Raw genomic sequence first — 15,461 nt, forward strand, 5'->3', positions numbered from 1 at the left:
ATTTGGGGGCGGGGGGGCTCGTTAAAGCTGTCGTTTTGACACTTGGGCTCATCTTGAGGGCGCCGACCAATATCGCATTCGTCCCCAAATCCAGCGCCCCTCTTCCATTTGAGTCAAACAAACTTTTCCTGGTTCATTTTACAACATCAAGTTGCGGCGGACGGGCTGCAGACGGCTGGATTTTGTTCCACTCGTTGCCACGGAAACGCTCAACGCAAAGCTCAGGGTCAGATAACCGTCTGTGGAGATTACAAGGTAGGCATGCCATCATTCTCACCTTAAATTGACCAATGCAGACCAAAATTTGCCCCAGATTTGACAGCAAATCTCGGCCTATGAAGCCCAGAAGGGTCCCAGTGACAGACAGCAAGGAAAATGCGACATAACAAGTTGTTTCACAATGGATTGTGCTCAACCTCAGGAGTGTAATCTTAAGAGTCTATATTGTACTTTGTACAAACTTCCCAGAAACATGCAGCGTCCAAGACAAGCAGCTCAAACGTACAAAACAAAAGGATGAGCGGCCGAAAGAAAGAATGCTGACTCAGCATTATCTGCAGAGCGGAGAGGACTACCACTTGCAACAGGAAATAGAGCTACACGGTGTCCCGTTTCCTGTAAACAGGAGAGCAGAAATCGATACCTCTGTTTTTTTTATTTTTTTTATTCTGCAACACTTTTGATTTTAAAGCACCTTCCGTACTTCTATCCCTCATTGGAAAATGAATGTATGCTGTTAATTAGAGACAGACCGATATGTTTTTTTTTGTCAGGGCTGATACCGATTATTAGTAGGAGGCCGATAACCGATATTTGGAGTCGATATTCATTTTCAGCAAAAAGCATATTGGTGTCAAAATCTAAAAAACCCGAAAAAAAAACTATTAACTTTGTTGAAACATCTTTAAGCATATGTGTATTGAACAATTTTTCAGAATTGCATAATGTTGATTTTTTTTTAATTATTATTATTCTAAATGTATGCCATTATACGTCTTGTTGTAACATTCTAACAAAAAGGCAGCTCCCAGGGTCATCAGCATGTCTTCAAAAGATAAATGGTAGCTTAAACAATACGTCGCTGTCCTGTGAAAAACACTTATGTCCATTTTTTAAAATTTTTACGTGAATGCGTATTTTTCCGCGTTACAGACATCACATTAACGTGAACATTTAAAACATTTCCAAAATTGGACATAAGTGTTTTTCACAGGACAGCGACGAATAGCTCTATATAGCTCTTCTCCAAAATTTCAAAATGACAAATGATAACATTTCACTTATCTGATTCTGACTCTTTGCTTTCAAATAAAAACAAAAAGTGCAGCGTGTTCCCACGGTCAGTATAACATTTTAATAAATAGTTGCTTGAAGTTAACGGTTCTAAATTGATATATTATCGGCCATCGGATTTAAAGAAAAAAGGCCGATGCCGATATTCATTAAAACACCGACAATCGGAGCCGATCATCGCCCACGCGGCCGATAATCGGTCTCTCCCTACTGTAAATTGTCTTTCGTGGATCTGACTGATGGGTTGAGTGACAGGACGTGACTGTGTGAGCATTAACAAATAATCCAAGTCGGCGTTGAAGTGCATTTCGAGTGTGGGGACCGGACACCAGGCTGCGCGCTTGTGGGATTGTTGCAACAACACGACTCCTGCGTCCAAATGAAGAGCCAAAGGAAAAGGTCAGGACGAATGCTTTTGCCGGATTGATATTTATGCTGGCATGCGACTGGGCAAAAATTGCCTCATGCAGCTTTTTCACATTTATACGGTACTAAATCCAAATATGAAATGTCTAAAAGTTGATGAAGCAAAATAAAACCCTTTGCAAAGAAGCTAAGAACTATTTCCATGAATTCTACATGGCCGGTGGAGCACACGCAAGACCCGCCGGAGAACTGTGCAGTATTGTGATCTAGCGCAAAGCGTTACAGGATGAAGGTCATTGTATGATCGCGGCCGGGACACTTTTGCTCAGATGGTAATTACCGAAGGGTCCCTGAGGGTTGAGAGTGCTCTTATGGATCCCAACCGACAACAGATTGCAAAATGCAGCATTTGTGTGCAGCGTGTGTTTTTTTTTCTTTTTCTTTTTCCATCTCCTACACAGCCATTTTGTTTTGACAAACTGTGAAGAAAATGATAGCTAACAGAGAAAACTATTCACATAATAAGAAGTAGCTACTATTAACCACAACCTACAACAGGTCCAGTCCGGAAAGATTTCAAGCCAAGGTCTGGAACGTCGCTAAATATAGCGCATTTCAGGACCGATACAGATGCCGATTTTACTCGTCAAGGAGGCCGATATTTGGAGCCGATATTCATTGATGAGCATCTGCGTTGTCGTTTTCAGCCGACAGAAGAGACAAAATGGCCGCTCCCTGAGATGGCTGAAAATGGGTCCATTTTGCCTGCTTAACCTGTTAAGATTCCAACGCTCGTCTTCTCCTTCCTTACCTTGGTGCTGTCATCGTGGGAGCGTTGATAGCGTTTCCAGCGGCAACCGTAGATCCCGGTGATGCAAGACAAACACAGCTGGCGCTCATAGACTTGGAGGGGTTGGTGTTTGACCATGCTCCTTCTGTCAGTCCCGCTTCCGCAAGTCAAACATCCCACAGACCGGAAGGGCACTGGAATATAATATTTGGAAAACAGATCAATGCTTGCTGCTTTTCAATGGACAGCGCAAGGACAATATGTCAAAACTTTGTTCAAATCAGCAGAGGAGGGGCATTCCGTCAGACTGACGGACCGGCCCGTCGCTAACGGACGCCCGTTAACGAATGACGGGACACTTTTTAAGAATGACGGACTGAACAGTGACGGAAGTGGATTGCAATCGTCACCGACCACGTTTGTCAGGAACGGACCTAAGTCTGTCACTGACGGACGCCCGTTTTCCGACGGGTTTTTTCGGCGGTGCGGAGCTGGGGGGGTTGGACAGACAGACTAACTGACGAACCGACGATTACAATTCGGTTCGACGCTAAAAGTGACAGACTGACGAATGGTGGCCGTTCTATGCGCCTTCACTAGTCCAAGCATAGCACTCTGATTAACATCGCATTTGTGGAATATGAGTTAAGCAGCAAAATCCAGCCGTTTTTAGCCATCTCTGGGGGCGGCCATTTTGTCATTTCTGTCGACTGAAAATGACATCACCACTACTCAGGTCTCAGGTAATGACCAATCACAGCTCTGCTTCAGAAAACAGGTCAGCCGTGATTGGTCGTTACCTGATGTCATTTTCAGTCGACAGAAGTGGCAAAATGGCCTCCCCCGGAGAAGGCTAAAAACGAGTAAATTAACTATTATTCCACGAACGCAATATTTATTTATTTTTATAAAAAATATGTTTGGGTTGACCCCTTTAACTCATTCCACAAATGCAATCTCAGCTGTTTTCTGAAGCTGAGCCGTGATTGGTCATTAGCAGAGCCTTGAGCAGCTGTGATGTCATTTTCCGTCAAACAAAATGGCCGCCCCCTGAGATGGCTGAAAACGGGGGGGGGGGGATTTAGCTGCTTAATTTATATTCCACAAACGCAATATTAATCAGAATGCAGTGTTTCAACTAGTGGGCCTGCTGGGAACATATTCTTGGGCATTGACAGAGAAAGTTTCACGTTTGTAAAACTGAGTTGTCATTTTCTTACAGCTGTGTCAGATGACCGTTGAAGCCCAATGACTTCAAGGCAATCCAGAAACTCACGACTCAACCGACGACGCTTTCCGAGCTTGAGTCAAATAAGCCCAGAAAAAAGGTGCGCCGGCAAAATCCAGCTTCAAATATTCGAGCCAAATGATTGCCACAATTGGTACAAGTGTTGGAACTGAGCCTTTACACTGAAGTTGTGCGTGTCTTTGCACGTCGCAAGTCTTTCTCTCCGTCCTTTCCCCTCTGTTGTGAAGCTTCAGTGAAACCTACCAAAGAGTGCAGGCTGTCAATATTCCAACTCCCAGCCCGCTTTGAGCTGATGCCGAGTCCGCATCGGGACTCTGCAATGCGCTCCGATCACAATATCGCTCCTCGATTTTGACGCGACCGGGCCTGCTGCTGCGAAAGGCTCAAGTCAATCTGTGCTTGTACCTCGGGAGCGATGAAGAATGCTGTACGCGGAGCAGCACGCACATCTAATATCACGTGTCCCAGAGAATGGCGATAACGCTTCCTGCTGTAATCGCAGCGCCTCAACTCTGGGCAGCATCTTATTAGCATCTGCCGCACTGGCTGCGTTTCCTGTTATTAGCGCAAACGCTCTGGTGAGGGCGGGTCGGAGTCAAGGCGATAATGAACCTGGCCCACCCCAGGCAGGACCACACAAGTTCCTGACATAACTGCTCCCACACATGAATCCTCCGCAGGGATCCAACTGCACAAGAGATTCGAGGGATTATCGAAAGGAATGAAGAGGTGTGTCTCCATACATTCGGGGAATAATGTTGCAAAGGACGCTCCGAAGGTCTTGTCGACCGATCAATATGTCACCTGGATTTCTGACACACAGCCAACGTGTGCAGTGCAGACACTTTGGGGCTGCTTGATTATCCCCCCCAAAAATATGAATCAAGATCATTTTGGCAATAATTGAATCCTGCATATTAACTGCTTTGTTATTATAACCTTTTTTTTTTTAAAAAAAGGTGCAAATGTGTAAATTCAAGTATGATTTCTTTGTGTAAACAAACAGTGTGTGGGATATAAATTCATATTAATAATTGCTTTTTACGATTGTGCCAATTTTGTAATTGTGGAGTGTAATAATCGTAACTGTCAATGAATTTCGATGAATTGCACAGCCCTGCGGACACTGTTCGAATACATTTTGTAAAACGAGTCACATGAGAGTAGTGTGTAGTGCAGAGTAGTACTGCATACAGATGATGAATGGCCTCAGATTAGATTCCAGTCTATTTACATAAGCCTGGCTACGCTACTTTTAAAGTGAAAATGTTGTAAAAAAAAAAAAAAAAAAAAAGGGCAGTTTCAAAAAAATTGCTTCTGAGAGATGAAAGCCATCTAACGTTGCGACACAAACAACAGGGGAGCCCGGCCCTTTTAATTTCAGACCACAAAGTCAGCGTAGTAACCCAAGACTGTAGCTACCCCGTCTTTCTGAAAACAAATTGAAAGTGTTGCAATTCATCAGCCTGACCCAGTATGAATTCAGCTATCTTAATGTTTATCCCGTATATCAGGGCTCCCAAATTCACTATTGCCGCGAGTCACATGGTCGTTCTGATTTCCTTCGCAGGGCCGTTATGACTGTGAATTCACATAAATGTATGATCACCTGTTACATATCACAAAAAATTGACGAATAGCGAGTTTCGAGATCACCGGCTCGTCAAAACTCTCTGCTCAAATACGATTACATTTTTTCTTCAAATAGGGTTCGGGAACAAAAAAGGCTTGCGATATCTCAGCGTTGTTATAAGTGCAGACAATTTGCAATTTTCATATTTTAGCAAGAATCATAAAGTCGATGCACATAATTTGCATTCGGCGGGCCACTTCGAATAACGCGGCGGACCGGATCTGGCCCCCGGGCCTCTGGTTTTTCACCGGTGCCGTATATGCATTTAAAAAACGGGTTTCTGATTATTCGTTGAAATATTTACGACCTGGAGTGCAATACCCAATAAATCATCAATCAACTAGATTTAACAGTAAGCAAGAGCGAAAGCAGGTGGAAGATGTCGAATTCTTTCATACCCAAAAGAATGATTTTACTTACGGCTGCACGATATTGGAAAAACGTGCCACATGGCTGTTGACTACAGCGATATCGATATTATTACGATATTTAACGTGTACCCAAAGTAACGGCGTTTTTAATATCGAATGAATGAAGTACATATTTTTACATGCAGCAAAATAAGCAAGCTCAACGTTGTCTTCGCTAATGAATTGCAATTCCCCTAGATGATGCCCAACTACTGGGCATTTAAGTTTGCATCTGACTCGTCAAATTTTGTTAAAAGCCTACAATTCAACAAGAAAAACGATTACATGTCTTTGCGATATGCGTATCGCGTAGGCCATTATCGCAATATTTTATCGATACATTGCCCAGCCCTCATTTTACTAATGTTTGATGGAACGCCTCTGAGCACAGAAAAGGAGGAATTTCGGACAGACGAAACACAGGCAGTGAGATTATTCGTTGATAAGCATCTTTATCCCCGCAAGAAATAAGGAAAAGGAAGCCGCCAAATCATCTGCAGCATCTGTCAAAGGTTGGCGGAACTCGCGAGGCGGCTGTGAACTCCGTTTCTGCTGCTTCACTTCCTCTCATCCAAAAAGTCACATTGAGGAAACGCTTCAGCATTTTGCCCGCAAACAAGGGTCTTCTTCTGAGCAGCAGAGAACTCAACTTGAAGGGACGTTTCGAACGACAATGAGTCATTAAGTGAGCGGGAAAAGCACATGTCGGTACCTGCTCAGAGGAATGAGTTGGAGATCACGGCATTATCTTGAATGTTAACGGGGAAATCAAGCCGAACATATCTTTTTCCAGAATATGTTGGTCCACTCGTTGAAACAAGGCATTCTGATTAATATTGCGTTTGTGGAATATGAGTTGAGCAGCAAAATCCACCCCTTTTTAGCCATCTCAACGGGCGGCCATTTTGTCTCTTCTGCCGACTGAAAATGACATCACGGTTGCTCAGGGCTCAGGTAATGACCAATCACGGCTCAGCTTCAGAAAACAGGTGAGCTTTGATTGGGCGTGACCTGAGCAGTTGTGATGTCATTTTCAGTGGGTAGAAGTGACAAAATGGCCGCCCCCAGAGCTAGTGAAACACTTAACTTATATTTCATATTAATCATATTGCCTTGTTTCAAAAAGTGGGCCTGCATAGAATATATTTTTGAAAAAAAATCACTTCCATGTTGAAAAAAAAACAAAACTTGAAAATTCCATAGATTATGATGATGAAAACATTATTTCTCTCCTTTGCCTATTTTCACCGGCGAACTACACAATTTTGCACGCAGATTTTTTTTCCCGTGTCCACAATTCAATGAATGAACAATTTAATACATAAATTCGCTTTTTAATTTAATTTGTTCCCATATTAGTGATGTAATTCATAGTCTTTATATTGAAGTGCTTTTAGACACACACCAAAAAAAAAAAAGGGAAATCCAAGAGTCAGTGCATGAGAATCACTTTGTACAAGGACGTCAGCAGATGTTTGAATGAGCTCAGCCGCTTGGCGAGATGTAAAACGGAAAGCCAAATGAAGTAAGAAAGCAGCCTGCTTGGCAACTGAGCCACGAGGCGACAGAAAGTGACTTGATTGGTGACACATGAGCGATAAAGTCACAACAAGCTATGACAGTCGTTTCATCAGAGCTGTTAAAGTCTGTTCAGCACTGAGACGTCGCCAACACTTGCGCAACAAAGACAATATTTTGATTTTAGAATGAAAAAGATTGTTCAAGGGAAAGTCAACCCAAAATGTTCTTGACGACGATATGTTCTGTGCACCTTCGCTAGTCTAAAGACGACATTCAGATGAATATTGTGTTGGTGGAATATGAGTTAAGCAGTTAAGCCATCGGAGGGGGCGGCCATTTTGTCACTTTTGTCGACTGAAAATCACATCACAGTTGCTCAGGGCTCAGGTCACGACCAATCGTGGCCCTTCTTCAGAAAACAGGTGAGCCGTGATTGGTCGTCACCTGAGCCTTGAAGCCCCTATCCCACGGCGCCGAAGAATTGCGTGTGTTTTCGCGTCAAATTTCGTTCAATGCCGCAAATGTTGGCAAAACGTTCGCCAAGAGTTTTTGTGATTTTTCTTGTTGAACATGTTCAAAATTCCCTTGCGACAAGAAAAGCACAGGCAAACGTCCGCTGAATGTCTGACGAAACTTTGGCGAACATTTGCGGCCCCGAACGAACCCTGAGCTCTCAATTATTTTGTAGGTGTTGAATTTCTGGGAGAACCTCAGGTTTAAAGAGGAAGTCAACGCAAACATTTTTTTTTCAAGAATATGTTCTATGCAAGCCCACTAGTTGAAACAGGGCATGCTGATGAATATTACGTTTGTGGAATAAGTGTTAATCCACTCATTTTTAGTCATCTCCGGGGGTGGCCATTTTGTCTTCTGTCGACTGAAAATCACGTCACAGGTGCTCGCAACGACCAATCACGGCTCAGCTTCCGAAAACAGGTCAGCCGCGATTGCTCGTTGTGAGCAGTTGCGATGTCATTTTCAGTCGACAGAAGACAAAATGGCCGCCCCCAGAGATGGCTAAAAACGAGTGGATTAACACTTATTCCACAAACGCAATATTAACCAGAATGCCGTGTTTCAACTAGTGGGCCTGCTGGGAACATATCCTTGAAAAAAATATGTTTGGGTTGACTTCCGTTTTAAGAGGATGATTCTACAGTATAGTCGCCCTTCGTTTCTGGGGAGATGTTGACCCAGGCGCTTTAGGCCTTATTGGGTTAAACTCAATACCAGGCTGGATAGACAATCAGCGCAAAACGCACTTTTCGTTTCAGTCACTGTGCTGGCGAGCCTACTCTCGTGGGATTATTTTTTTTCGACTCACACTCACATTGCTTGTTAGCAGCGCCTGCATTTTACGCCCCGGCCTGTCCACCGCATCAACCCGGGCGTTTATAATGTACTCAGTCTAATGACATCATCTCGGAAGGCTCATCACCTAAAAGTATTATCATTTGGCCTCCATACAAGCGTGTGTATTAAAAGCGTCGTCACCTCATTGCAATATACGGTTGTGTCTCTCTATTTGTCAGCAAGGTGATTAACAGGTCAAAATGGCGTCCGGGGCGTAACCTGCCGCTTGGCATAACTTGGCAACAGTTGCCTAACGACACGAACTCCAGCAAGCGGATGGATTTCTTCTACAGCTCCTCAAGCGCCGTCGTAAATATTTGCCGTTCGATACTTCCCGACCGACTGCTGGCATCCGTCATGGCCGCCGGCCCGCGCGCTGAGGACCTTGACAAAGCGCCGCCACAAACCACTCTCACATTGCCGAGTCAGCTGCCTGTAATGCGTCGCAAAAACCTTTCAGACACAAGTAACAAACACTTAGCTGAGGAAATGACAATTCAGCGTTAGGGCTGCTCGATTATGAAAAAAATATGAATGACGATTATTTTGGTGATGATTGAACTCACGATTATTCAAAGGATCATTTATTTTGGGGTACAAAACAAGAAAATGTTGAAATGTAAAAAATACAAAAGGCAAATACATTTCTTTGAAACACTATAATTATGTCAGTTACTTTTGGACCAAACAAAAAATGATGAAATGAAAGAAAATTTAAAAAAAGGTGCAAATTCAAGTTGGATTTCCTCGTGTAAACAAACAGCGCGTTGGATATATATGCATCTTTGTAATCGTTTTTTACGATTGTAGCAATTTTGTAATTGTTGAGTTTACTAATTGTAATCGAATTTCGATTCATTGCACAGCCCTATTCAGCATGATTGGACAAAACTCAAAGTTGAGGGTAGCGCAAAGATCAGTTCTGGGGTAACCGTTGAAGCAAGTGGTACGAAAATGGAATTGGTCCAAAAGTTCTAGCTGCTGTCACGTTACCTCACACGAAACCTCCTTTTTTTAGGTATTAAAGCACAAGTCAATCCAAACCTATTTTTTTTTCAAGAATAGATTCTATGCAGGCCCACTAGTTGAAACAGGGCATTCTGATTAATATCGCATTTGTGGAATATGAGTTAAGCAGCAAAATGCACCTGTTTTTAGCCGTTTCAGGGGGCGGCCATTTTGTCACTTCTGTCGACTGAAAATGACATCACAACCGCTCAGGGCTCAGGTAACGACCAATCACGGCTCAGCTTCAGAAAACAGGTGAGTCGTGATTGGTCGTTACCTGAGCAACCGTGATGACATTTTCAGTTGACAGAAGTGACAAAATGGCCGCCCCTGGAGATGGCTTAAAAGGGGTGCATTTTGCTGCTCAACTCATACTGCACAAACACAATATCAATCAGAATGCCGTGCTTAGACTAGTGGGGCTGCATAGAACATATAAATGTTAAACATGATTTAAAAAAAACAAAAAAAAGTTTGGGTTGACTCCCCCCGTGTCCATGCGTGTGTTTCAGTGTTCTGCTCTAGTGATAAATCACTTCGTTCGACATTTGCATGACAAGTAAGAACGTTTAAAAAAAATGCCGAGCCGTTGTCCTTTCACGGCGAGGGAATGTGCATGCAACATTTACAAAATGAAAAGGCGGAGCTAAAAAAAAAAGGCCAGTGCTTCAGGTGAGAGCATGTCAGAGGACAAGCGCGACATTGCATTTGAGAATCAGTTCCAAGAGGACAAGAAGTTGTCTGAGGCTGAACATGCCCGGTCAGCATTTATGACGCTGCGTCATTTGATAAGTCTCTCTTTGTCACAAATCTCAATGACTAACACAGAATCGTGTTTTGACTTTATCCGAGTGACTTGTGATGCTGCCTTTCAATGCTAGCAAGAAAACGAGAGAGGACCGCAGACGTTTTAAACGGGCCAGCCGTCTGACAGAAGAGAATTAATGGAGGGGATTGAACCAGACCAGAACATCGTCACAACGTTGTGACAATCTACAAATGGAGGACACAGATTATCCACAAAAAAAAAAAAAAAAAAAAAGAAGATCCAATTATTCGGGCCCGATACGCCCATCAGTGGAAGTTATTCATTTCCACCACTAAAATGTACAAAATAAAACCAATGATACGCACCGACTCTCGAGGAAACATGAGGAGTTACAAGTGGGTGGAGACTTGCAAAAATATCGCTCTCGTTTTTTGCTCTCCAGTTAAAAATAGTTTCCAGCACACATAATGGAGCCTCCTCCATCGGCGAGGGGAAGTTCTGGTTTCAGGGCTGCGTTGATTCAAAGGCACGGAAAGCGCTTGACCAAGCAATGCCGGCAGTCGACTTTCCACCCGCGCCGCAAACCTGAACCAGATACTCGAGGAGGACCTGCGAGTGGCACTGGACGCCAAACAAAGCCCCAAAAAGCGCAGCTACCGTCATCATCATCATCATCATCATCATCATCCATTAAGGATGTCACACCAAATGTGAGTTTGATTCTAAAGGCTTCGAATCGGAGTTGAGAGACGGGCGCTGGCCACGCAGCAGGTGTAAAACACCGCCACTCATTCAAGCCTTATATGAAGACATTTTCATTTCTTCAGCTGCCGTCCTCTGGATTTGACGTGCCCGCCCCCCCCCCCCTGCTGATTGTCAAGGCCTAATAAAGGCATATCAGCCTCACCCAGTGAACAACCGGTTCCAGCTAAGAAAACACGTATTGGACGTGTTCACGGGAAAACGTTTGGTCAAATAAGTTATACAAGAGAGTAGCTTGCGGCTATTTCTGCTAATTGTACATCGAATTTCCGGAAATATTGGCCATCATGAAGGACGTACCCCAATTTGTTGCTAGGCCTGTTACGATAATTATTTGGGGGGGGTGTAACAAAAAAACGATTTGAAAGGGAAAATTGTGTTGGGATCATTTTGGATTCAAAACAGACGAACCCGCGGCGTTTTGGGAACATCAATGACCCATTTAGATGAAGAAAGTCGCAACACGACAAGATCCATTTAAAAATAACAATCTCACCAAGTTTGCTCAACCGAGAACAAAAACAAGGCGGGACATGGAGGGCCGTCGCTTGAATTTATAAGTTGTCAATTAATCGTTTGGTGTTTCATTTAAAATGATCCACATCTTTGGAACAGTCGCCGTCGTTTTCTGTCGTCCTCGATCAACTTTGCGTTGAATCCAAATAAAACATTTGCAAACATGTGCCTTTACTTTGGAAAACAATGAGCAACATTTTTGCCGATTTTATAGAGCACAGCAGGAATGGATTCCTGATCAGTTTACGGTTGTGCATTTTCCGCACTGTTCATTTGAAACAAGACCCCGATTTTGAATGTAAGGATGGCAATTCAAAAGTACAAACTTTTCGCACCGACGTAAAACCTGAAAAATTGAGCCACCTTTGACGTGATGCTTTCTTTCCCTGACCCGCCGAGTATTTTCGGTTCACACACCAATCCCACTCGTGTCCTTATCGTACAGATTACGATTGTGTTGACATGAGGTACTAGGTACTAGGTCGTAACCAGGGGCGGAGCCGGAACGTGGCTAATGGGTGGGCCTGGAAAAATCAGGGTGGGCCTGAATATTTCTCTCACTGAGCACAATCCTCCTTTCACGAAACGATCGTATATTCAAATAAAATGACAAGCTGAATAATGTGAAGTTCAGACCTTCCTTAGACCACCACAATTATGGCATTTTTAATATTGGGTAAAAATAAAAAACACAATTCAAAAATAATTTACTAACAACTTAAAAGTATGTTGTTTTTTTTTTTCATGAATCCCACTGGGTGGGCAGTCTGTGCACACCCAGGCCCACCCATGGCTCCGCCCCTGGTGGTAACCTTGCTTATGTCCGCATTACCTTCCTACAGCACTCACTCCACAAGAGCATAACGAGCAGTCTCGTCAGCCAAGAAGCGTTTGTTCTTTCACCTTGCCTTGACTTGTGTTATAAATTTCCTTGTTAATGACCATTAAAACATCAAAAGACAAGACGACCTGGAAGCAGGACGGAGCCACACCAGCAACTGCCGTGAACACCCTTGTATTCCAAGTCCGTAATATTAAACTCGTTTGTCTACTTACTTGGGATATACCCGTATTTGGGTTAATGGTATAAAAGTGTTATTCTCTCCGTGACTGCCTGTTGGGGTGTCGGACAAAGCATATTTCTGGTGTTGACTGGAGGTAACTGCAGAGCTGATAGTGCGGCCTGGAGAGCAAACAGCTGACAAAGACATCCGCGGCATGCACAGGCATGACGGCAACGATTGTTGTCGGAGGGGGCAAACGAGGCGGCGCCGTCGCTTCGTGGCCCCTCAGCACCTGACGGGTTCGTGACAATGTGGGGGAAAAGGCGGAAAAGTGGGTGGTCTGGTATGTTAACTGGAGACGCCGACAGGATATCTGCATGAGGGCTCTTCACTAACAAATGCGCGATGACATCACAGTGGACCACCGCATAGTCTCGTCGCGGTTTGGCACATTCATTAAAAAAGATATATTTTTCAATATGTATATTTTTTTGGGGGGTTGAAGGGTTTATACATATACATATATATATATATATATATAGATAGATAGTATACACACATTTGTGTATACGTGTATATAGAGGAAGTCTATAAGTAATCGGAAGTATATAATGTAATCGTTGACGGGGGGTTGGGACGGCTGCAGGCGGCCGTGATGGCCCGGGAATACACCGGCCGTTTGAGAAAATTCACATATTTTCCCCAAACTCCCGACAGCTACCATGCCCCAGATAAGCATCCTCTCCGATGCATTTAAATCTAATTATACGCGGATTTGTCAAGATTTGGCCAGGAAAGCGGGTGCCATCAGTGGCCTCTTTCACACAGAGATCGTCGCATAAAAAAAAAAAAAGTAACACAAGAGTTGTCATCTGCGGCTAAAGCTCAAATAGTACCGCCTAAGGTGAAAATCTGCTTGGTCCGTATCATTTGCACAGAACTGCGACATGGGAAAAGGCGGGAAAATGCAAAATGTGAGTAACGCTTTGAGCGCAAAACTGATCTTATTTACACATTTTCAATTAGTTCAAGGTCGTGATTAGACAAAACAAAATCGTTTTTGCTCATATCTAGATTCCTGAAGGTGCCACGTTCATCTCTTCAAACACTTATAGGTCAGAATAAACGCCATGGGAATGTCCAGTCATCATACAGCTCAGGAAGGAGACGGGTTCCGTGTGCCAGATCCGAACGTGCTTTGGATGTGAAACGTGAGCAAGAGCAACCCGAGAACAAACGCAAATGGCCTTGTGATCATACGTTGCTTATATTGTGACAGAACAAAATATTCCGCGGGGCTTGAAAGTTCAGTCAAAAGTTCTGTTTTCAAAATTGGAAAACAGCTGAAAGTAGGGATGTAACCATTCATCGAAAATCCATTTGAAAATCGATTCGCCCTGATTAAATGATTCGATTAATCGAAAAGCGAGTTGATTAAATTCATCTAGAAAATGATGTCTTGAAACGTTTTTTTTTTTCATTCCCGATGCATAGCCCATTTCGAATGTGTAAATCAAATGATGCCTTTGCGCCAAACATCATTGCGTATTGCGTTTGTGAACGGCTGCAGAACCACACTAATGCACAGAGACGAGCATGGTTGCAATTCTTTTTAAAATCGAATCAAAAAAAAAATCGGGAACTGAACATCGAATCGAAGCTTGAGTGAATTGTTACATCCCTCGCTGAAAGTGAACCTTAAATGGTGGGAATATGACCAAGCCTAAAAGGAAGGACAGTCTGATTGTTTTTTCTTAAAAAGGGAGCATTGTCGCCAGTTTGAAAAAGGGGAACCCCGCATGGACGTCAACGCCGGCCGTCTCTCCGTTCGTGTGAGCACTTTGAAGCCGGCTCAAGTTGCCGCCTTGCAGCCTCTAATGTTACAACGGGAATTTGCGACAATTACAATCGGAAACGTCCAAGAAACGTGCTCATCTCACCGCAATAAAATTTGGAATTTCACCCTACGCGTCAACTTTCAAATGATGTCGTAAGTGTAGTCAATATCGCTCCGGCCTAAAATCGTTTTTTTTTTTTTTTTTTTTGACTTGACTTTTCCAAGCAAAGCGTTAATTGCGCCTCTGTCTACAACAAATCAGCTCTCTTACCTGGCTCCAAGTCTCTATAAATGTATCGGCGCCGGGTAAAATTGGGTTCAGCAAAGTGCCACGTTAAAGGACGTACTGCGTGTATGCGTTAGACTCGCTCATTTCAGGTGCATTTAAGCTACTTTAATAGCTTGTAACAACGCACAAAGCCGACCTGTCTCTCGGGGGCAATCGAACAGGGAAAGCATTCAGACAAACGCCAGATCTTTTTTGGGCAGTTCCTCGTCCCACACTCGGGGAAAGGCTCGCAACACGAGCGCATGTTTGTGTTTGAGTGCGAGCGAAAGCGTCGCGCAGGGTTGAACGTGACCTCATTGCTTCAGGGCAGCCAATAATAACAAGTGGTTGTTTATCGGAGTTCAACGCCCTCTCGATACGTCTGTTCTGCTTTGACGGAGCGTACAGGTGGCTATATGGTGGGATGACGCTGCGAATGCAGGCGAGGCATGGCATCACGTGCTTTTTCTGTTTTCGGACCTTTTAAAGGGCAGCTATCAAAGAGTAAACACAGTGAAGATGGCACAGTTCCAAATGCGGTGGAAGCGGGTCAACGCAGTCCAGTCTTAAAAACGCTGCTCGTCCTCTCGTTTGTTCGGCTTTCAATACATTCCCCCCCCGTTGGAAATAATGGAAATTGACTAAATGAGTTACCAGGGCGGCGCTCTTAATCAATTGCCAA

The 15,461-nt window shown here is 43.7% G+C and overlaps 1 protein-coding gene across 10 annotated transcripts in view; it reads right to left on the bottom strand.

Moving 5' to 3' along the window:
* Positions 1–15,461, bottom strand: part of gdpd5b (glycerophosphodiester phosphodiesterase domain containing 5b) — a 36,198-nt gene that overhangs the window by 17,296 nt on the left and 3,441 nt on the right. For all 10 annotated transcript variants that reach the window (XR_015087373.1, XR_015087374.1, XR_015087375.1 and 7 more), the window contains exon 2: positions 2,471–2,643. Coding sequence is in view for 6 of the 10 variants with exons in the window: in XM_086035032.1 (XP_085891158.1) it covers positions 2,471–2,643 (173 nt within the window). In the remaining 4 variants the exon portion in view is untranslated. The remainder of the gene's footprint in view (positions 1–2,470; positions 2,644–15,461) is intronic.

Source organism: Filicampus tigris, chromosome 7 (assembly GCF_054856515.1).
Source record: "Filicampus tigris isolate MCC_2025a chromosome 7, RoL_Ftig_1.0, whole genome shotgun sequence".
Lineage (NCBI taxonomy): Eukaryota > Metazoa > Chordata > Actinopteri > Syngnathiformes > Syngnathidae > Filicampus > Filicampus tigris.